The 22,462-nt window shown below is 45.5% G+C and overlaps 1 protein-coding gene across 1 annotated transcript in view; it reads right to left on the reverse strand.

Annotated features, from left to right (window-relative positions):
* Window positions 1-22,462, reverse strand: part of POF1B (POF1B actin binding protein) — a 180,029-nt gene that overhangs the window by 46,415 nt on the left and 111,152 nt on the right. The window contains exons 9-10 of the mRNA XM_029606586.1: window positions 16,767-16,838; window positions 10,140-10,232 (exon numbers count right to left, since the gene is read on the reverse strand). Of these exons, the coding sequence (XP_029462446.1) occupies window positions 10,140-10,232; window positions 16,767-16,838 (165 nt within the window). The remainder of the gene's footprint in view (window positions 1-10,139; window positions 10,233-16,766; window positions 16,839-22,462) is intronic.

Genomic DNA, 22,462 nt, shown 5'->3' on the forward strand with positions numbered 1-22,462 from the left:
CCCAATCACGGAAAACTTCTATCAAAGTTTCCAGAACTTTGACTGGCCCTTACTGGGCATGCCCAGCATGGCACTAACCCTGCAGCCAGCAGGGGTCCCCCTTCAGTCTTATTTGATAGCTACAGGCAGTGCCGAAAAAATAAAACAAAATGTTACGAACCCAACACCGCGGGGGTGGCGGGCGGGTTTCGTGAGGACTAACATCCTGCTGTCCTGTGAGAACACCAGTTACAGGTAAGCAACACTTGCTTTCTCACAGGACAAGCAGGATGGTAGTCCTCACATATGGGTGAGTACCGAGCTGAGGATGTCCGAACATGCACCAAATGTACCCAACGGCGTGCAACAGGCACAACAACTGGGGTGGAATTTGGTAGAGGGCATCCAGAACCCCACCGGGCAGGCGGAAGGGTGTTGGTTACGTCACGTTGGAAATAGGTTACGCAGGACAGACTGGCCGAAGATGTAATCTTGTCTTCCGGCTTTGTACAAGCAATAGTGGGCTGCAAAGGTATGGAGAGAGCTCCAGGTGGCAGCCCTGCAAATGTCAGGAAGTGGTACCAATCTTAGGTGTGCTACTGAAGTCGCCATGGCCCTCACAGAGAATGCTTTATCATGGTCTTGAAAAGGAATGCCTGCTTGCTGGTAGCAAAAAGATATGCAGTCTGCCAACCAGGAGGAGTGAGTCTGCTTACCCACAGGTTGCCCTAATTTGTTGGGATGGAAAGAGAAGAATAACTGAGTGCTCTTCCTGTGGGCAAGTGTACATTCTAGATAGAAAGCTAGAGCCCGATTACAGTCAAGGGTATGCAGAGCCTGTTCCCCTGGATTGGAATGAGACCTAGGAAAAAAAGGTAGGTAGTATGATGGATTGATTAATGTGAAACTCCGAAACTACCTTGGGTAAAAATTTAGGGTGAGTGCGGAGTACCGCCCGGTCCTGCAGGAGTTTAGTGTAAGGTGGATAGGTAACTAAGGCCTGTAACTCACTAACCCTGCGAGCTTAAGTGATAGCTAAAAGGAAAATCACTTTCCATGTGAGATATTTTAGGTCACAGGAGTGAAGAGGCTCGAATGGAGTTTTCATGAGCCGACCGAGAACCAGATTAAGGTCCCAAGAAGGGGCCGGAGGATGTAAAGGTGGCTTGATATGGAGCAAGCCCTTTAAAAATCATGTTACGAGGTGTTGTACTGATATAGGGACATCCCCGACACCTTTATGGAAGGCGGCTACCGCACTGACATGCATTCTGATGGAAGAGGTTTTTAGACCTGACTGATAAATGCCAGAGATAGTCCAAAAACCTTGGGATTGGACAGGAAAAGGGATTGCGAAGTGCACCATGATGTGTACCTTTTCCATTTATAGGAATAAGATTTTCTTGTGGAAGGCTTCCATGAAGCAATCAAGAAACCGAATCTGAAAGGTTAAGTGGTTGAAGGATTAACCTTTCAACATCCATGCCGTCAGGGACAAGGCCTGAAGATTGGGATGGCATAGGCATCCGTCGTTTTGAGTGATCAGATGCGGGTCCGTTCCCAAGGGAATGTGCCTGCAGAAGGAGAGATCCTGGAGTATGGGAAACCACACTTGGCGTGGCCAGTGAGGTGCTATCAGGATCATGGTTCCCTTGTCCTGATGTAGCTTCACGAGAGTCTTCGAAAGAAGAGGAAGGGGAGGGGAATGCATAGAGCAGTCCGGTTGCCCACGAGAGGGAGAATGCATCTCTGGGCTGAGAGCGCTCGCTCCGAATGAGGGAGCAGTAGTTGTCCACTTTGTGGTTCTGAGGGGACACAAAGAGGTCTGTCTGGGGGTATCCCCATTGGCGAAAGATTGAGGTTGCTACAGAGGGGTTGAGAGACCACTCGTGTGGCTGGAAGACGCGACTCAGTTTGTCTGCCAAGACATTGTCCACTCCCGGCAAGTAGGTGGCCCTGAGGTACATCGAGTGGGAGAGCGCTTCCGCCCAAATCTGCGCAGCTTCCTGAGGAAGGAGGAAGGAGCCTGTGCCTCCCTGCTTGTTGATGTACCACATGGCCACCTGGTTGTCCGACTGAATCAGGATGACGTGATTTGATAGGTGTTCCTGAAAAGCCCTGAGAGCATATCGCATTGCTTGAAATTCTAGGAAGTTTATTTGATGTTTGGCTTCCTCTGGAGACCAAGATCCTTGTGTCTGTAGATTGTCCACGTGGGCTCCCCACCCAAGGTTGGAAGCGGTGGTGAGAATGAGTTGAGGATCTGGCACTTGAAAAGGCAGTTCCTGGAAGAGATTGGTCTGATCTTTCCACCAGGCGAGAGACAGACGGAGTGAGTTGGTGATGTGGACAATGGCCGACAGAGGCTGAACAGCTTGAATCCATTGTGACCTCAGAGTCCAATGCATGCGTCTCCAAATTGATGGAAAAAGCCGTAAACAAACAACTTTCCGATTATCTCGAGGAATACAACATTCTCTCCCCTGCACAATATGGTTTTCGAAAATCACTAAGCACAGAGTCACTTTTGCTTTCTCTCACTGATAATTTACTTTTGAACCTGGAGAAAAAACAATCATTCTTACTGGTCCTACTAGACCTATCCTCAGCGTTCGACACGGTAAATCACTCACAACTCTTGGAACAACTATCAAACATAGGAATTAAAGGCACAGCTCTCAGTTGGTTCAAATCATTCCTATCAAACAGGTTTTACCAGGTCAGAATTAATAACAAGGATTCTAACCCCATCCTATCAGACCAAGGTGTACCTCAAGGTTCTTCCCTCTCTCCCACCCTGTTCAACGTCTACCTCCTCCCCCTCTGCCATCTGCTATCACAGCTTAAACTTACTCATTACCTCTATGCAGACGACATCCAGATCCTAATCCCTATCACAGAATCTATTCAAAAAACCTTCGCCTACTGGGAGAATTGTCTTCAACCAATTAAACAAGTACTCTCCAGCCTGAACCTGATTCTAAACTCCAGCAAAACAGAGTTGCTACTGATTTCACACAACCCGAACACCCACACACCTAACCTGACACAAACCACATCTTTAAACATTGAGCTCTCTGCTGACGTCAGGAATCTAGGAGCATGGCTGGACAATCAACTTAACCTAAAAAAATTCATAAACACAACCACCAGGGACTGCTTCTTTAAACTACAGGTCCTAAAGAAACTAAAGCCACTCCTTCACTTCAATGACTTTCGCCTCGTACTTCAATCCATTATTTTTTCGAAACTTGATTACTGCAACTCAATCTTACTTGGCCTCCCCTCCAACAGCATCAAACCCCTACAGATAGTACAAAATGCCGCAGCCAGAATCCTAACTAACACGAAGAGAAGAGACCATATTACCCCCATCTTGAGCAACCTCCACTGGCTACCCATCAAACAGAGAATCCTATATAAAACATTAACCATCATTCATAAAGCAATTCATAACGTCGCACCTATATCTCTACAAACCCAACTTCGTCCACACTTATCTTCCAGACCCATCAGAAGCGCATACAAAGGCACGTTAGCTGCAGCTCCTGCCAAATCAACACTAAGAAAAAGAGCACTCTCCACTGCGGGACCACACCAATGGAATGCGCTCCCACCAGACCTTCGACTCGAATCCAATCTACTAGAATTCAAAAAAAGGTTAAAAACCTGGCTCTTCAGGCAAGCTTTCCAATAGGCACCTCCTCCTGACTTTCAGATCCAACCATTGCAGGGTATCACCAACACCTTGCCACTTAATTTTCATACCGTAATTGCTTATTCACAATTCTAACAGTCATTATTCACCTTTATATAACCGTCTACTGCAGACCATATTCGCTACTAAAGTTCCTTGTAAAAAAGGTTAAATCTGTTAAACGCTATTGTTTCACTCTATGTTATTTGTAATAATGTTCAATGGTTTATTGTTATTGTTCCATGTTCTATGTAAAAAAACCCAGGTCTAACTTCCCAGACCAGGGCAACCTCTTTCGTTACTTGTAAACCGGACTGATTTGTATTGCATACAGGAATTCCGGTATATAAAAATTTAAAATAAATAAATAAATGCGTCTCATGGCCAGGCGGGCCATTGGTGTAACATGGACGGAGGACGCCATGTGTCCTAGCAGGACAAGGAATTGGTGAGCTGTTGCTGTATGTTGAGACTGCAACTGGTGAGCGAGGGCCACGAGTGTTAGCGCTCGTTGTCGAGGTAGAAAGACTCTTGCCTGTAAAGTGTCAAAGTCTGCCCCAATGAACGACAAGTTTTGAGATGGGATTAAATAGAATTTTCCATAATTGACAAGAAATCCTAGAGAAATTAGAGTGTGTAGGGTGAAATCGAGGGACGACAGAGCGGCTTGCTGGGTTGGAGCCCTGATTAACCAGTCGTCCAGATAGGGGTAGGCGTGCACACCTTCTTTCCTGAGGAAAGCTGCTACAACTACGAGGCATTTGGTGAAGGCTCGTGGTGCAGATGCTAGGCTGAAGGGAAGCACTCGATATTGATAGTGCTTCGGGCCTACTAAAAACCTGAGGTACTTGCGATGAGTTGGAGTGATTGCAATGTGTGTGTATGTGTCCGGAGGTCCAGAGAGCAGAGCCAGTCTCCTCTTTGTAGAAGAGGTAGAAGCGAGTCCAAGGTTACCATCTTGAACTTTTCCCGCTGGAGGTACTTGTTGAGAGCACATAGGTCCAGAATTGGACGAAGCCACCCCCCAGATTTTTTGGGGATCAAAAAGTACCGGGAATAGAACCCTAGGCCTTGCTGCGAGAGTGGGATGGGTTCTATTGCTCTTAACTGGAGAAGAAGGGAAACCTCCTGCTCCAGAAGGACAGAGTGGTCGGATACTCTCCACGCCTGCAGATTTGGTGAGTCCGGTGGAAAAGCAAGAAAGTTTAGGTGGTAACCCTGAGCAATGATTGCTAGCACCTATTGGTCGGTTGTGATTGATTGCCACATGTTGTGAAAGTGGCACAATCGACCTCCCACTGGTATGCTTGGCAGAGGAATCAGGCTGCTGCTCTCCAAGTAAAAGTCAAAAACCTGAAGCAGGCCCCAGCTGGGGAGCTGCTTGTGCCTTTTGCTTTCGGGCCTGGCGAGGCTGAGGCTTTTGATAAGGTCTCGTAGTTCGGGACCTTGCTAGTGGAGGATAGTACTTCCTTGGACTGAAGAATGACTTCTTAGAGTCCTTCCGGAAGGGCTGTCTTAAGGGGAAGTCGGAAGGTATCGATGAGAGCTGTTTAAGTGCCTCATGATGGTCCTTTAATTCAGCCACCATTTGCTGGATCTGCTCACCAAACAGATTGTCTCCTACACATGGTAGGTCAGATAGCCTGTCTTGTACTTCTGGGTGAAGGTAAGAAGATTTGAGCCAGGCCCATCATCTTGCCGAAATGGAGGCTGCAGACACTCTAGTAGAGGTGTCGAAGATATTGTAAGCTGTTATCTCATGCTTTCCTGCCTCAAACCCCTTGTTGACAAGGATTTGAAGCTGGTCTTGGAATTGTTCAGGCAGGGTTTCAGAGAAGTCCTGTATCTGTTTGAAGATGACCCTATTGTATTGGGTCATATACAGCTGGTAAGCAGCAATTCTGGAGATGAGCATGGCCCCTTGGAACACTCGTCGACCAATATTGTCTAGGAACTTGTGTTCCTTAACAGGAGGGGTAGATGAGTGAGGCTTCATCCTTTTTGCTTTCTTTTGAGCCGATTCTACCACAACTGAGTGGTGGTCGAGCTGAGATTTTTGAAAGCCGGGGGCTGACTGCACTAAATAGGTAGTGTCAGCTTTTCTATGGACTGGGGTAATGGATCCAGGGTTTTCCCAGTTCTTTTTGAGGAGGTCAAGAAGAACTTGATGAATGGGAATAGAAGTGATCACTTTAGAGGCATCCAGGAACTGGAGCAACTCCATCTGGTGACTATCATCCTGCTCCGTCTGAAGCTGAAAAGGGACCAACTCAGACATTTCCTTCACAAAAGTAATGAAAGAAAGGTCCTCTGGAGGAGAACGCTTTCTACTTTCAGTAGGAGAGGGAGGTGAAGGTAAGTCATCGGTGTCTGAAGAAGTATCATCACCCCAGGTGTCATAAGGATCAGCAGACTGACCTGTAGGACGAGAAGGGGGGGTTGGATACCCGAAGGCCCCGGCCGAGGCTCCGAGAAAATTGAAGGAATCGCAGGGAGAACCGTGGACGGCATGGAGGGCATCGGTGCCGGTATCGAAGGCATCGATGGCGCCGATGTACGTATCGCCCCCGATGAATGAATCTGTGGTGAGGGACAAATTGGCATCGATGGCCGAGGCAAAACTCCCGAAGGAGGGATGCGGAACGGTGTTTCTCCTCCTGATGAAGCTGTCAACGGGGAGCGCACCGGAGCCATCGGAGGCCCAGGAACCAGCGGTAGAAGGGTAGTTATGAGCGCCTCCATCCGGGATAGCAGTGGTGCCAGTGCTGCTGGAATTGGGTCGATGACCGGTTCCACAATCGGTGCCGGTGCCGAAGGGACCTGGAGTCGTTGCATCGCCTTGTCGATGGCCTCCTGGACCAGCCAGTCCAGTTCTTCCCAGAGACCTGGAGCAAGCAGCTCCGGCTCTGTGACAGAAGAGGGAGGCGGAGGCACAATCGGAGGGACCACCTTTACAGGTGGAATCACGACTCCCAAACCCCGATCGGGAGAGGGTGGCCTCGATGCCCCGGTCGCAGGAATGGTCGGTGCCATTCCTGGACGGGGCTTCTTCGACGGTGGCTCGGACAGTGGCGAGGTCGATGATTTCGCTCCCTCGACGGTCTGAGTCCTACGATGTCGATGGCAATGTTTCTCCCTGAGATCCCCTTGATCCTGAGGGGGAGTAGCGGGCGTCGATGGCCGTGAAGACGTCGATGGCAGACGGTCACCGGACAGTGGACGATGCTGATGAGTAAAGATGGCCGGCGCCATCTTTAAAGATGGCGCCGGCCATCCAGTGCTCCTGCCATGTGACAGGGGCCGGCCAATGGCACGGATACCCCGTCACATGGTAAGGGCAAAGGGGCATCGGTGCCATTTTATTTTAGCGCAGCTGATGCCTGGGAATGGGAAATCGTCCCCCGAGGCCCCCCTGGACCATCAGGTAATGTTAAAAGGTTTTGGGGGGGGGGGGGGGGGGGTCGGGAGGGTGGGGGAGGCTAAGGAGGGTCGATTTAAAGGGTCGGGTGTTTTTGTTTTTTTTTTGGTTTTTTTTTTTTTTTTTTTTTTTTTTTTTTTTTTTTTTTTTTTTAAATCGGGCCATCGGCGCCATTTTAATTAGTGGCAACCAAAATGGTGCCAATGGCCCAAGAGCGGGAGATCGCGCCGGGACCCCCCCATTGGACCACCAGGTAATTTAACATTTTGGCGGGGTTCGGGAGGGTGGGGGAGGGTAAGGAATTGGTTTTAAAGGGTCGGGGTGGGTTTAGGGGTTGTTTTGGTGTGCCGGTTTTCCCACCCTCCCCCAAATAATTCCCGTGCCCTATTAACGATTTAGGACGATTTATGACGATAAATCGGGGGCATTTGTATTGTATCGTGCACTCTGACGATTTAGGATGATTTTAAAATTATCTGACGATAATTTTAATCGTTCAAAATCGATTCACATCCCTAATGGGATAAACACAGAGGATCCATAATGGCTAGAGGATAGAAATGAAGGAAAGGGAGAACCTAGTCTAACTTTAGATATAACATTTCTGAATGGGGGTAACCTACACAGGGTGGTAGTTACTACCCATAAAAGAAGGGACATGGGGTAATCTGCACAAATCAGCAGTTACTACCCTTAATAGAAAACTTGCACAGAGTGGCAACTTGCTGGGCAAAACTGGATGAAACATTTGAGTCTTTATCTGCTGTCATTTACAATGTTACTATGTTATGTTAAATATTATATTTAACTATATGCCTTATATTTCTTCTGGAGATCCAGAGTCAGACTTTTCTTGGTTCCCAAAGAATTGGAATTAGCTATCTCTGGAAAAGGGAAAAGCCCACACACATAATGCAACTCATTTCTACATGGTATTATACATACACAGTTCTTGTGTGTGTAAGATGTTGAAGTGGGATAAGAACATAAGATATGCCATACTGGGTCAGACCAAGGGTCCATAAAGCACAGCATCCTGTTTCCGACAGTGGCCAATCCAAGTCAAAAGTACATGGCAAGTTCCCAACAGATCCAGCTACTATTCTTTATTGATTAGTAGCAGTTTTTGGACTTCTCCTCTAAGAACTTATCCAAACCTTTTTTAAACCCAGTTACACTAACTGCTGTAACCACATCCTCTGGCAATGAATTCCAGAGTTTAACTATGTGTCGAGTGAAAAAGAATTTTCTCTGATTTGTTGTAAATGAGCTACTTGCTAACTTCATGGAGTGCCTCATAGTCCTATTATCTGAGAGAGTAAATAATTGATTTACATTAACCTGTTCAAGTCCTTTCATGATTTTATAGACCTCCATCATATCCCCCCTCATCTGTCTTTTCTACAAGCTGAATAGCCCTAATCTCCTTAGCCTTTCCTCATAGGGGAGCCATTCCATGTCCCTTATCATTTTGGTCACTCTTCTCTGCACTCTCTCAAGTGCAACCATATCTTTTTTGAGATGCGGCGACCAGAATTGCACAAAGTATTCAAGGTACGGTATCACCACGGAGTGATAGAGGCATTATGACATCCACCGTTTTATTTGCTATTCCCTTCCTAATCATTCCTAATATTCTGTTTTGGTTTTTTTTGACCGCCACTGCACTTTTTTTGATCGCCAATGATTTCAAGGTATTATCCACTATGATGCCTAGATCTCTTTCTTGGATGGTATCTCCTAAGATGGAACCTAACTATAAGGGTTATTTTTCCCTATATGCATCACCTTGCACTTGTCCACATTAAATTTCATCTGCCATTTGAAAGCCCAATCTTCCAGTCTCACAAGGTCCTCCTGCAATTCATCAAAATCCGCTTGAGATTTAACTACTCTGCATAATTCTGTGTCATATGCAAATATGATCACCTCACTCATCGTACGCTTTTCCAGATCCTTTATAAATATATTAAAAAGCAGCGGTCCAAGTACTGATCCCTGAGGCACTCCACTGTTTACCCTTTTCCACTGAGAAAATTGACCATTTAATCCTACTCTCTGTTTCCTGTCTTTTAACTAACTTGCAATCCACAAAAGGACATCGCCTCCTATCCCATGACTTTTTAGTTTTCTTAGAAGCCTCTCATGAGGGACTTTGTCGAATATCTTCTGTAAAACCAAATACACCACATCTACCGGTTCACCTTTGTTCATATGTTTATTCACCCCTTCAAAAAAATGCAGATTTGTGAGGCAACACTTCCCTTGGGTAAATCTATGCTGTGTCCCATTAAACCATGTCTATATATTTTTAATTTTATTCTTTATAACAGTTTCCATGATTTTTTCCAGACAGTGAAGTCAGGCTCACTGGTTTATAGTTTCCCCAATCGCCCCGGCAGCAATTTTTAAATATCAGGGTTACACTGGCCACCTTCCAGTCTTCAGGTACAACGGATGATTTTAATGATAGGTTACAAATTAATTGTAATAGGTCTGAAATTTCATTTTTTAGTTCTTTCAGAACCCTGGGATATATACCAAACGATTTAGGTGATTTATTACTCTTCAGTCTGTCAATCTGGCCTACTATATCTTCCAGTTTTACCATGAGTTGGTTCAGTTCATCTGAATTGTCATCTCTGAAAACTGTCTCTGGAACGGGTATCTCCCCAACATCCTCTTTAGTAAACACCGAAGCAAAGAATTTGTTTAGTATTTCTGCAATGAGCTTATCTTCCCTAAGTGCCCCTTTGATCCCTCGATCATCCAAAGTTTAAAAAAAAAAAAAAAAAAAAAAAAAAGAGTCCCTCGCAGGCTTTCTGCTTCGGATCATTCTGACTCCACCCCTGGAACTCTTCTCCAGAAGTGAATGTACACTTAAATGCACAATCTATCTACGCGTGTAAATGTACATGCACACAGATGGGGCAAATTTCAAAGACAACAATTAATGTAGATAAAGCACTGCTCTGCAAACTGGCCTCATACCAGACTAATCACAAAGGAATGTCAAATGGGAAGGCATACTAAGGAGTAACATACATTTAAGTCATCTTGCAGGTGTCCAAGCTCCTCACGAAGGTTGGAAAAAGTAGAGAGAACAAGTCTCATGGACTTATCCGAGGTCTGTCGCATCTAAATAAAAAGAAAAATTCAGTTCAGACACTCTCAACAGCAAGTGAAACCACATGCTATATTAGGATTTAATCTCTTGCTTTAAGTTTTGGTTAAAGACTGTCTAGACACTATGGTTTGATTGCTACAATCTTGATAAAGTGACTTGTATAGATTTCAGCTTCTTATTGCTTCTTTACCCCCTCCCCCGAGATAGCAGAGTTGCTTACCTGTAAGAGGTGTTCTCACAGGACAGTAGGATGTTAAGTCCTCACACATGGGTGACATCATCAGGATGGAGCCCAGTCACGGAACACTTTTGTCAAAGTTTCTAGAACTTTGATTGGCACCTACTGGGCATGCCCAGCAATGCACTAACCCTGCATCCAGCAGGGGTTCCCCTTCAGTCTCATATTATAGTAAAAAAGTATGTGCGAAAAATAAAAGAAGAAAACGAAAATGAACCCAACACCGCAGGGTGGCGGGTGGGTTTTGTGAGGACTAACATCCTGCTGTCCTGTGAGAACACCTGTTACAGGTAAGCAACTCTGCTTTCTCACAGGACAAGCAGGATGGTAGTCCTCACATATGGGTGAGTACCGAGCTGAGGATGCCCGAGCAAAGCACCAAATGCACCCAAAGGCGTGCAACAGGCACAACAACAGGGGTGAAAATTTGGTTAGGAGGGCATCCTGAACAGGTCCGGTGGAAGGATGTTGGGAAGTTAAACTGAAAACAAGTTGCGTAGAATGGACTGGCCAAAGATGGAATCCTGTATGCCAGCCTTATCTAAGCAATAATGGGCTGCGAAAGTATGGAGAGAACGCCAGGTAGCAGCCTTACAAATATCAGCAAGCGGTACCAACCGGAGGTCGCCATGGCCCTGACAGAGTGTGCTTTTACACAGTCTTGTAGCGGAATGCCTGCTTGCTGGAAGCAAAAAGAAATGCATTCCGCCAACCAGGAGGAAAGGGTCTGCTTTCCCACAGGATTCCCCAATTTGATGGTATCAAAAGAAACAAACAATTGAGTAGATTTCCTGTGGGCCGATGTGTGGTCTAGATAGAAATCTAGAGCACGTTTGCAGTCCAAAGAATGCAGAGCCTGTTCTCCTGGGTTCGAATGGGGTCTCGGAAAAAAGGTAGGTAGGATAACAGATTGGTTAATATGAAATTCAGACACTACCTTTGGCAAAAATTTAGGATGAGTGCGGAGCACTACCCTGTCATGCAGAATTTTAGTGTAAGGCGGGTAGGTAACTAATGCCTGCAGTTCATTAACTCTGCGAGCGGACGTGATTGCAAGAAGAAAAGCTACTTTCCAGGTAAGATAGCGGAGATCACAGGAGTGGAGAGGCTCAAACGGAGGTTTCATGAGCCGTCCCCAAAACCACATTCAGGTCCCAAGCCGGGGCAGGAGGGCGCAGTGGAGGTTTTAAATGGAGCAAGCCTCTCGTGATACTTGATACTAAGGGTTGTGTCGAAATGGAGACATCTCCTATACCCTTTATGGTACGCAGACACTGCACTAACATGCACTCTGATAGAGGAAGTTTTTAGGCCTAACTGACAGGTGCCAGAGATAGTCTAGGAACTTCGCAGTGGAACAAGTGAAGGGGTCTATGGACATGGAAGTACACCAGACTGTAAACCTCTTCCATTTAGAGCAATAAGACCTTCTCGTTGAAGGCTTTCATGAAGCCACCAGGACTCAGGATACAGACTCTGAAAGGTTAAGAGGTTGGAGTATTAACCTTTCAACATCCAGGCCATCAGAGATAGAGCCTGGAGGTTGGAGTGACGCAGGCACCCTTCATTCCGAGTTATTAGAAGGGGGATCATTCCCCAGAGGAATGTGCCACGTACTGATAAGTCCTGGAGGATTGGAAACCACACCTGGCGTGGCCAGTGGGGAGCTATCAGGATCATTAATCCCTTGTCCTGCCGGAGCTTCACAAGAGTCTTTGAAATGAGAGGAAGTGGAGGGTACGCATAAAGGAGACCATTGGCCAAGGAGAGGGCGAAGGCATCTCTTGGTTGCGAGTGGTGACTGCGAATGAATGAGCAGAAGTTGTCTACTTTGTGGTTGTGGACAGACGCAAAGAGGTCTATGCGAGGGTAACCCCAGCATTGGAATATCGTGTCCGCTATCGAGGGGTTGAGAGACCACTCGTGCGGATGGAAAGTGAGACAGCCTGTCCGCCAAAAGATTGTCCACTTCTGGCTAGTACGTTGCTTTGAGGTACATCGAGCGGGAAAGGGCCCATGCCCATATCTGTGCAGCTTCCTGACACAGGAGGTAGAAGCCCTTTCCCCTTGGTTGTTGATGTAGCACATCGCAACCTGATTGTCGGTTTGAATCAGGATGGTTTTGTTTGATAGGCAATCCTGAAAGGCCTTGAGGGCATATCTGATCATCCGTAGCTCCAGGAAATTTGGTGTTTGGCTTCCTTTGGAGACCAGGTTCCCCAAGTCTGCAGGTCGCCTACATGTGCAACCCACCCGAGTTTGGATGCATCTGTTAAGGTAATTTGAGGTTCTGGAGCCTGAAATGGAAGGCCTTGAATGAGATTGGAGTGGTGTATCCACCAGGCTAGTGACAGACAGAGCTGTTTCGTAACCTGGATAATGCTGGACATTGGCCGACAAGCTTGAATCCACTGGTATTTTAAGGTCCACTGCATCACTCTCATGGCTAGGTGAGCCATCGGAGTGACATGCACTGAGGACGCCATATGACCCAGCAGTATGAGGAAGTGACGAGCAGTTGAAGATACTCGAGTCTGTAGGTGATGCGCCAGAGATGCTATGGTGAAAGTGCGATCCTGGGGGAGAAAGGCTTTCGCCTGTATAGTGTTTAGGTTGGCCCCTATAAAGGATAGGGTTTGGGATGGAACTAACTTGGCTTTGGGATAGTTGATTAGAAACCCTAAGGAGATCAGGGTGTGGATAGTGAGACGCAGGGAGGCTAGTGCGCCCTGCTGAGTCGGAGCCCTTATCAGCCAATCGTCGAGATAAGGGTAGACATGCACACCCTGATTCCTGAGGAAGGCTGCGACCACCACCAGGCACATGGTGAATACTCGTGGAGCGGACGCTAAGCCGAATGGTAGTACACAGTACTGGAAGTGACGAGGGTTGACCAGAAGTCGCAGGTACTTGCGATGAGATGGAGTAATTGAGATGTGTGTATAAGCATCTTGGAGTTCTAGAGCATAGCCAATCTCCTCTTTGTAGAAGAAGAAGTAGAGAGCCAAAGGTTACCATTTTGAATTTTTCTCTCTGTAAAAATTTGTTTAGGGTGCGGAGGTCCAGTATCGGGCGTACGCTACCTGACTTTTTTGGTATTAGAAAATACCGGGAATAAAACCCTTGCCCCTGTTGGGAGAGGGGCACTGGTTCTATTGCTCGGGATTTGAGGAGGGATGAGACCTCCTGTTCGAGGAAGGGAGAGTGGTCAGACGTCCCCCATGTCAGCCGAGGTGGAGAGTTAGATGGAACAGTCAGGAAATTTAGATGGTAACACTGAGTGACTACTGCACGTACCCAGCGTTTGTGGTGACTGTATGCCAAATGCTGTTGAAGTGGCAGAGCCGACCGCCGACCGGTATGGATGGAAGAGGAGGTTGGCTTACACTCTCTAGGAAGGAGTCAAAACCCTGACGCTGTCCAGGCTGAGAAGCTGGCTGAGACTTTTGAGGCCTAGTCTGCCTGGATTGACCTTTTTGGTAAGGTCTGGAAGGGCATCCTCTAGAAGCCGGAGGATAAAATTTCCTTGGCTTGTAGGCCAGCCACTTAGAGTCCCGCCTGAAAGTTCTCTTAAGGGCGGAAGGAAACTCAGACGGCACAGAAGAAAGCTGGCGCGTTTCATGGTGGTCCAACTGCGCCACTGTCTCTCGGATCTTTTCACCGAAGAGATTATTACCCACACAGGGTAGATCTGCTAACCAGTCTTGGACTTCTGGTCTTAAGTCCAAGGATTTGAGCCAGGCCCATCTTCTTGCACTAATCCCTGCTGCAGACACTCTAGAGGCAGTGTCAAAGGTATCATACTCAGCGCGGACCTCGTGCTTTCCGGCATCCAGACCTTTTTGAGCCAGAGTATGAAGTTGAGCCTTGAGTTGCTCTGGTAAAGAATCAGAGAAATTCTGGATCTCTTAAAAAGGTCTCTGTTATACTGGGTCATGTATAACTGGTAAGAGGCAATGCGAGATATGAGCATTGAACCATGGAAGACACGTCTGCCAAAAGCATCCAGGGATTTTTGTTCCTTCCCTGGAGGTATGGCGGAATGAGGTTTTGAACGACATGCCTTCTTCTGGGCTGATTCAACAACAACAACAACAGAGTGATGATCCAACTGTGACTTTTGGAAGCCAGGAGCTGACTGCACAAGATAGGTGGCATCTGTCTTGCGGTTGACAGGTGGAACCGAACATGGGTGTTCCCAGTTTCTCTTTAGGAAATCAAGCAGGATTTCATGAATAGGAATAGACATGATTTCCTTAGGAGCATCTAGAAATTGGAGTACTACCAACATCTTGTGCCTAGAGTTCTCTTCTGTCTGATGTTGAAAAGGCATGGTTTCAGATATTTCCTTGATGAAATTAATGAAAGATCTTCTGATGGAGAACGTCGTCTTTCATCTGGGGAGAGGGCTCTGATGATAGATCATCTGTATCTTGGGACAAATCATCAGTCCAAGGATCATAGGGCTGATCTCCAGCAGGGAGAAATAGTGTTAACCCTGAAGGACCAGGCCTAGGCATCGGAAGTGACACCGATGGAGGCACCGAAGGGGTTGGTGACATTGATGGACGAGTCGGTGGTAAAATCCCAGATGGCGGAATGGGTATCTGTGTTTCCTCATCCTCAGATGACAATGGAATCGGTGTGGAAGGCATCAGACCCACCCGTGCTCTCTGTTTCATTGGTGGTAGGGCACCGATCAACGCATCCAGTCTACCCAATAGCGGAGCGAGCGCTATGGGAATCGGTACCGGTGTTGATGGAGGTTTGAAGCCCTGAAGTGCTTTACCGATGGTCTCTTGGATCATCCAATCCAATTCCTCGTGGAAGCCTGGGGATTGGAACCCCGGCTCCAGAGTAGGAGGCAGCACTGGTGTAGGCCGAGGGTCCACCAGTGAAGGTGGAATTGCGGATTCCAGCACCACTGAAGGTGGGGAACGCCTTGGTGACTCGGTCACAGAAGAGGATGGGGCCTTTTCTGGATGGGGCTTCTTTGCCGGTGGCTCTGTCGACGTCGATGCAGAGGGCTTGCTTGGATCGGTGGACTGAGCCTTGCTATGATGGTGTCGACGTTTTTCACGATGATCTCCTCGGTCCTTTTCTTGAGGAGGCAAGGAGGGAATAGACACCTTTGGAATTGTCGACGCCGGTTGGGCAGCAACAGTGTCCCGGTGCTGGCAAGAGGTCGATGGCGCCGACTCGGACGAAGTCGAGGCTATCTATGGAGTTGGGGTTTTTGATTGAAAGAGAAACTTCATTTTGTCTAAACGAGCCTTAAGGTCTTCGATGTCATTTGGGCACATTTGGTGCAAGTTAGGACATAGTGGTTGGACCCCAAACACATAAGAGACCCCGTGCGGGTCAGTGATAGACATTGTTTGAGGGCAGTCGGGGCATCAACGAAAACCAGACGCCAAGACTCCGTCCAAAATTTAGCCACAGTGCGTCGATGGCCGGTAGGCCCAGAAGGGATAACTCGATGGGAATCAACCGGAACAAGGTTAAAACCTTACATTTCGACCACGGAGTATGGATATCGATAGGGGGACCCCTATGGGGTAGACCTTTTTTGAAATTTTCGAAAGAAGTTCCGTGAGGAAAATTCCTGTCAGGAATCTCAAGAGCTCCTTAACCCGCGTGGCTACTGCTGCGCGGAAAAAAGAAGACTGAAGGGGGACCCCTGCTGGATGCAGGGTCAGTGCATTGCTGGGCATGCCCAGTAGGTGCCAGTCAAAGTTCTAGAAACTTTGACAAAAGTGTTCCGTGATTGGGCTCCATCCTGATGATGTCACCCATATGTGAGGACTACCATCCTGCTTGTCCTGTGAGAAAGTAGTACTGTGTATGGAGCTCTCTACCTATGTTCAAAAACCTGACATATCTTCAGGACATAATTTTTTAACCCTAGGCTATTCTCTCCATGGTAAATTAATTCAGTAACAGATCTTTCCTTACAGTATTTTTGGTTACTCAATTTGCGACTGGTTTGCATTCATGTTAAATTCTCTCACCAATTGTAATTTTACCTCTGAAATGCTTTTCTTCAAGCATGATTGATTTGATTCTAGTTAAGAGAACTATTTCTTTATCAATTAATTCACATGCATCACTTTCCTCCACATATAAAAAGACAGGGATATTTTTGTTGTATGGAATAAAAAAAAAACACAAACAAACCATCTTCCCACATAAGCACATTAAACCTCAATTTATCCTTTGAGCATTCTGGTAAAATATAATCATATAAATCTTTAGCTTTCATGAATTAAATTGTCTTCATAGTTCTATTTTTTTTTCAAGCTCGCACCTGCAGGAGATAGCGTATTTGTTGTTTTGTCAGCTCTGATACTCCTTTGGGGATTAGGGACTCAATCTCCGTCTGTAACAAAGAAAGACATCTATTAGATTTGCTTTTGATTTCTCTGATGGATACTGCTATGTACCCAAGCTCGCTGATTTAAGGAATATTTTTCTGTCTTAAACACAGAAAAGTTTCTTTCATAAATAGATTATTTAATCTTTAAACTGTTAAATATTTACCAGGGCTTACAGAAAAGCAGCTTTGTATAGTGTGGGTGTGTGCACAGATATGTAGTGGCTATTTTCTGCTGAAATTAACTGCATCTACCACTTCTGCTGAAATTAACTGCATCTACCACTATTCTGGAAATGGAATGGATTAGTAACCAAGTTAAGAGCAGTGGGCTAAGAACCAGAGAAGCTGAGGCTCAAATTCTGCTTCTCCCACAAATGTTCCTTGTGATTTTAGGAAGGCAGCTTCATCTTTCACTGCCTCTGTAAGTCCTCTTAGGGAAGGGAACTACCTACATTACCTGAAATTGTAACTCTGCTTGAGCTTGGATTTGGAAAGGTGAAAATCCAAAATCTCTACTTTAATTTTCTCTAGGACTATACTACATCAACATCAAGGATTTTCTGATGTTTGCTGGATATTCTCTCAGTCAGTCCTTAAAGACATATTCACCTTTCAGTTGTATAAAATAAGAGGAGGTGCAGTGCAGTGATTATATCAGCAAGTTATGACTCAAGAGAACCCCACACCTGCAGGACTCAATGGGGATAATAGTCACTGGCTAGTTTAACTTACCCGGCTACACTAGTAGTCCTACCTATGAAGCCACTTTACTGAATATAGCTGGCTAGCTCAAAGCCACAACGGGAGATACCCGTCCTGGAGAAGGTTTTCATGGGTAATGATTCAGATAGACTGAATCAAATCACGGTGAACCTAGAAGATGTGGTAGACCTGATTGACAAACTTAAGAGTAGTAAATCACCTGGACCGGATGGTATACACCCCAGAGTTCTGAAGAAACTAAAAAATGAAATTTCAGACCTATTAGTAAAAATTTGTAACCTATCATTAAAACCATCCATTGTACCTGAAGACTGGAGGGTGGCTAATGTAACCCCAATATTTAAAAGGGTTCCAGAGGCGATCCGGGAAACTACAGACCAGTTAGCATGATTTCAGTGCCAAGAAAAATAGTGGAAAGAGTTCTAAATATCAAAATCACAGAACATATAGAAAGACATGGTTTAATGGAACAAAGTCAGCATGGCTTTACCCAAGGCAAGTCTTGCCTCACAAATCTGCCTCACTTTTTTTGAAGGGGTTAATAAACATGTAGATACATTTAAACCGGTAGATGTAGTGTATTTGAATTTTCAGAAGGCATTTGACAAAGTTCCTCATGAGAGGCTTCTAGGAAAGTATATAGTCATGGGATAGGTGGCGATGTCCTTTCGTGGATTACAAACTCGCTATAAGACAGGAAACAGAGAGTAGGATTAAATGGACAATTTTCTCAGTGGAGGGGACTGGGCAGTGGAGTGCCTCAGGGATCTGTACTGGGACCCGTGCTTTTCAATATATTTATAAATGATCTGGAAAGGAAGACTATGAGTGAGGTAATCAAATTTGCAAGATGATACAAAATTATTCAGAGTAGTTAAATCACAAGCGGATTGTGATAAATTGCACAAAGACCTTGTGAGACTAAAAAATTGGGCATCTAAATGGCAGATGAAATTTAATGCGGACAAGTGCAAGGTGATGCATATAGGGAAAAATAACCCATGCTATAGTTACACAATGTTAGGTTCCATATTAGGAGCTACCACCCAATAAAGATTTAGGCGTCATAGTGGATAACACATTGAAATAGTCAGTTCAGTTGCTGTGGCAGTCAAAAAAGCAAACAGAACGTTGGGAATTATTAGAAAGGGAATGGTAAATAAAACGGAAAATGTCATAATGCCTCTGTATCGCTCCATGGTGAGACCGCACCTTGAATACTGTGTACAATTCTGGTCACCGCATCTCAAAAAAGATATAATTGTGATGGAGAAGGTACAGAGAAGGGCAATCAAAATGATAAAGGGGACAGAATAACTCCCCTATGAGGAAAGACTAAAGAGGTTAGGACTTTTCAGCTTGGAGAAGAGACGGCTGAGGAGGGATATGATAGAGGTGTTTAAAATCATGAGAGGTCTAGAATGGGTAAATGTGAATCGGTTATTTACTCTTTTGGATAATAGAAGGAATATGGGGCACTCCATGAAGTTAGCAAATGGCACATTTAAAACTAATCAGAGAAAGTTCTTTTTCACTCAACGCATAATTAAACTCTGGAATTTGTTGCCAGAGGATGTGGTTAGTGCAGTTAGTGTAGCTGGGTTTAAAAAAGGATTGGATAAGTTCTTGGAGGAGAAGTCCATTACCTGCTATTAATTAGGTTGACTTAGAAAATAGCCACTGCTATTACTAGCAACGGTAACATGGAATAGACTTAGTTTCTGGGAACTTGCCAGGTTCTTATGGCCTGGATTGGCCACTGTTGGAAACAGGATGCTGGGCTTGATAGACCCTTGGTCTGATCCAGTATGGCATGTTCTTATGTTTTTCTTCTTATGCTATTGTGGCTGTTTTTAAAGATAGGCTGCAGATTACAAGTAACAGGTCTGCAATTTTATATTTGAGCTCTTTTCAAAACTCTGGAATGAATACCATCCAATCCTGATGATGTTACTCTTTACTTTATCAGTTTCCTCTAGTACAGAGGGTAGTCAACTCCACTCCTCAAGAGCTGCAAACAGGCAAGATTTTCAGAATATCCATAAAGAATATGAATGAGATGTGCATACAGTGGAGACGGTGAATACAAACCTCTTATGCATAGACATCATGGATATCCTGAAAACCAGGCCTCTTTGTGGCTTTTGAGAACAGGAGTTGGCCACTCCTTCTCTAGTCCATTTTCCAGTTGCAATGATTTGCTGAATCATCACCACTGAAGGTGGTTTCTGGTGTGGGTATCTTCCCAAGTTCCCCTCAGTAAAGACCAAACCAAAGAATTCATTTAGTTTCTGTATGGTCTTATTTTTAAGCACCCTTTTTACTGTTTAGTCACTTAGTAGTCTGATAAGACTCCCACACAGGCTTCCTGCTTCAAATGAATTTGAAAAAGATTTTATTAGTTTTTTCCTCTATGATAAGCTTCTTTATAAATTCTCTTAGCCTGCCTTATTAATGATTTACATCTAACTTAGCAGTGCTTATGCTTTATTTCCTCACTTGGATCTGCTTTCCATTACCTCCTCATCCTTCAATCTTTTCTCGCCACACGTCATCCTCTCCTCTCTATCTTTCCATGCATCTCCTCCCTCCAGTGCCCATTTCTTTTTCTTTGCCCTCCATATTGCCCCCTTACGTGCACTTCCATGCCTCCTATTGAATGTGCTGCTGGCAGTATTTCCTGTTTACCCAGCTGTAACAGTGCTGTCCTCTCTCCTCACCTCTTTGGAACCAGTCATATACATTGTGCATAAAAAAAACAAGCAGCCAAACTTTCCATCCCAGAGGTGGATGTATACATTTTTCTAAATTATAAAAGTAAAATAAGTTGAGATCTTTTGTTAATGAGAGGAGCAGTATAAATGTTCATTAACAGGGCCCCAATTTCCCACAATTCAGCAGCTGTGGCAATAGCCATATAATCTGTCTCTTACAGTGGAATCACATAAAGTGGCCTTTTTGAACTACCACCTCCACCAGCACTGGCACTGTTGGTCCCCCCCCCGTACCCTTGCTGCCTCTGCTGTGCCTTCCTCAAAGCACGTTATTCCTGCCCCTTGCCATACTACTCAGTCTACAAGTGCTCAGCTGTGCAGTCTCCACAGTATTTACAGGGAGAACAGGAAATCCTGCCAGGACCACATGGCTGAAAAGTGGTGGGACTACTAGCACCAGCACATTCAATGGAGGGCATAGAAGCAGGTGTAGGATGTAGAGACAGGGAGGAAGGAAATGCATAGAAGCATGGACACTTAGGATTCACAGACGAGAATTGGGGGTATAGAAGAAAGGAGGTGGCACAAATGGAATGAGGGGAGGGGTGAAAGTAACATGTAGGGAGAAGAGGTGATAGATAATGGGAAGGAGGAAAAAATGAAGATACATGAAGGGAGAGATTAATGAAGGTAAACAGTGGAAGGAAAGTAAACAGTGGAAGGAAGTTCAGAAGTGAGAGAGGAAGGGAGGGGAATATGGAGGAAGAAAGAATACACTGGGGAAGCGTGCAGCAGAAATCAGAAGGAAAAAATAGATGGGAATGAAGACAGAAGGGAAGTGGAGTGTGGCGAGAAGAAAACAGGGAAAGCAGCAGATACAGGCTGACAGGAAAGCAGGAAGCATAAGAAAAAAAAGAGAAGAAAGGAAAAGGGAGAAACAAGGAATGGAGGCAGAAAAATGCATACATATAAAAACACACTCAGCTCCCAGATTCCTCAGCAGATCAGGGCAGTTAGAACATTTTAGGGCAATTATGCAGCATATTTGCATACATCTGGCAGAGGAAGTGGAAGAAGCGAGGATTGGAATTGCAGATGGGGATGTGGGAGAAGATAGGGAAACTGGTTCTTACCTGCTAATTTCCGTTCCTGTATCAGACAAGTGGGTTTTGCAACCCTACCAGCAGATGGAAGCAGAGAAAAGCTTTTCAGCCACTGCTACTTTAACCGAGAGTGCCACCTGCAGTCCCTCAGTATTGACCAGTACCCAAGCCAAGATTTGAACCAAAAAAGAAAACATTCCCCTAAAAATGGGGTGAACGAAAACCCCCGGGTTGGAAAACGCCAGAAAAACTCTTAGCAACTGCTGAGCTCGAAAAGACCAATATGATCTATTGAAAGAACTCTTCGAAAAGCATTCCAGTGAAACCTAGGACAGTCAGTCTTTCAGAAGTACCACAGGGCAGGCCTCTGGACTGATCTGTGGTATTACAGGAATGGAAATTAGCAGGTAAGAACCAATTTCCCTTTCCTGAACATACCCAGATCAGTCCAGACAAGTGGGATGTACTCAAGCACCCATATACTGGGCGGGAATCCAAGAGACCCACTCTCAACACACTCTCACCAAAGGAGGTCACCTCTGGTGCGCACACATCCAAATGGCAATGCTTACCGAAAGTGTGAAGTGAGGACCAAACCGTGGCCTTACAAATCTCCTGAGGAGAGACCAACTGACACTCGGCCCACAACGATGCCTGTGTACACATAGAATGAGCTTTAAGACCCACTGGCATCATGCGACCCTTAGAAACCTAGGCCAAGGAAATAGTTTTTGTCAACCAGTGGGCTAAGGAAGCTTTAGACGCTTTCTCTCCCTTCTTTGCTCCTTTGAACACAAAAAGATGATCTGATTGACGGAAAGAATTGGTGACCTTCAAGTAACGCAACAGGGTGCACCATACATCCCATAAATGGAGATCTCTATCCTTAGAGGAATCTCAGGCCCAGTCCGGAAACCCTGGCAACTCCACCACCTGATTCACATGAAAGGCAGAGACCACCTTAGGAAGGAATGAAGATACCATCCGTAAAGAAATCTTGTTGGAGAAGATCCGCAGGAAAGGATCACGGCAAGAAAGGGCTTGTAATTCGGAAATCCGCCTGGCTGAACAAATGGCAACCAAAAAT

The sequence above is a fragment of the Rhinatrema bivittatum genome, chromosome 6 (assembly GCF_901001135.1).
Source record: "Rhinatrema bivittatum chromosome 6, aRhiBiv1.1, whole genome shotgun sequence".
Classification (NCBI taxonomy): Eukaryota; Metazoa; Chordata; class Amphibia; order Gymnophiona; family Rhinatrematidae; genus Rhinatrema; species Rhinatrema bivittatum.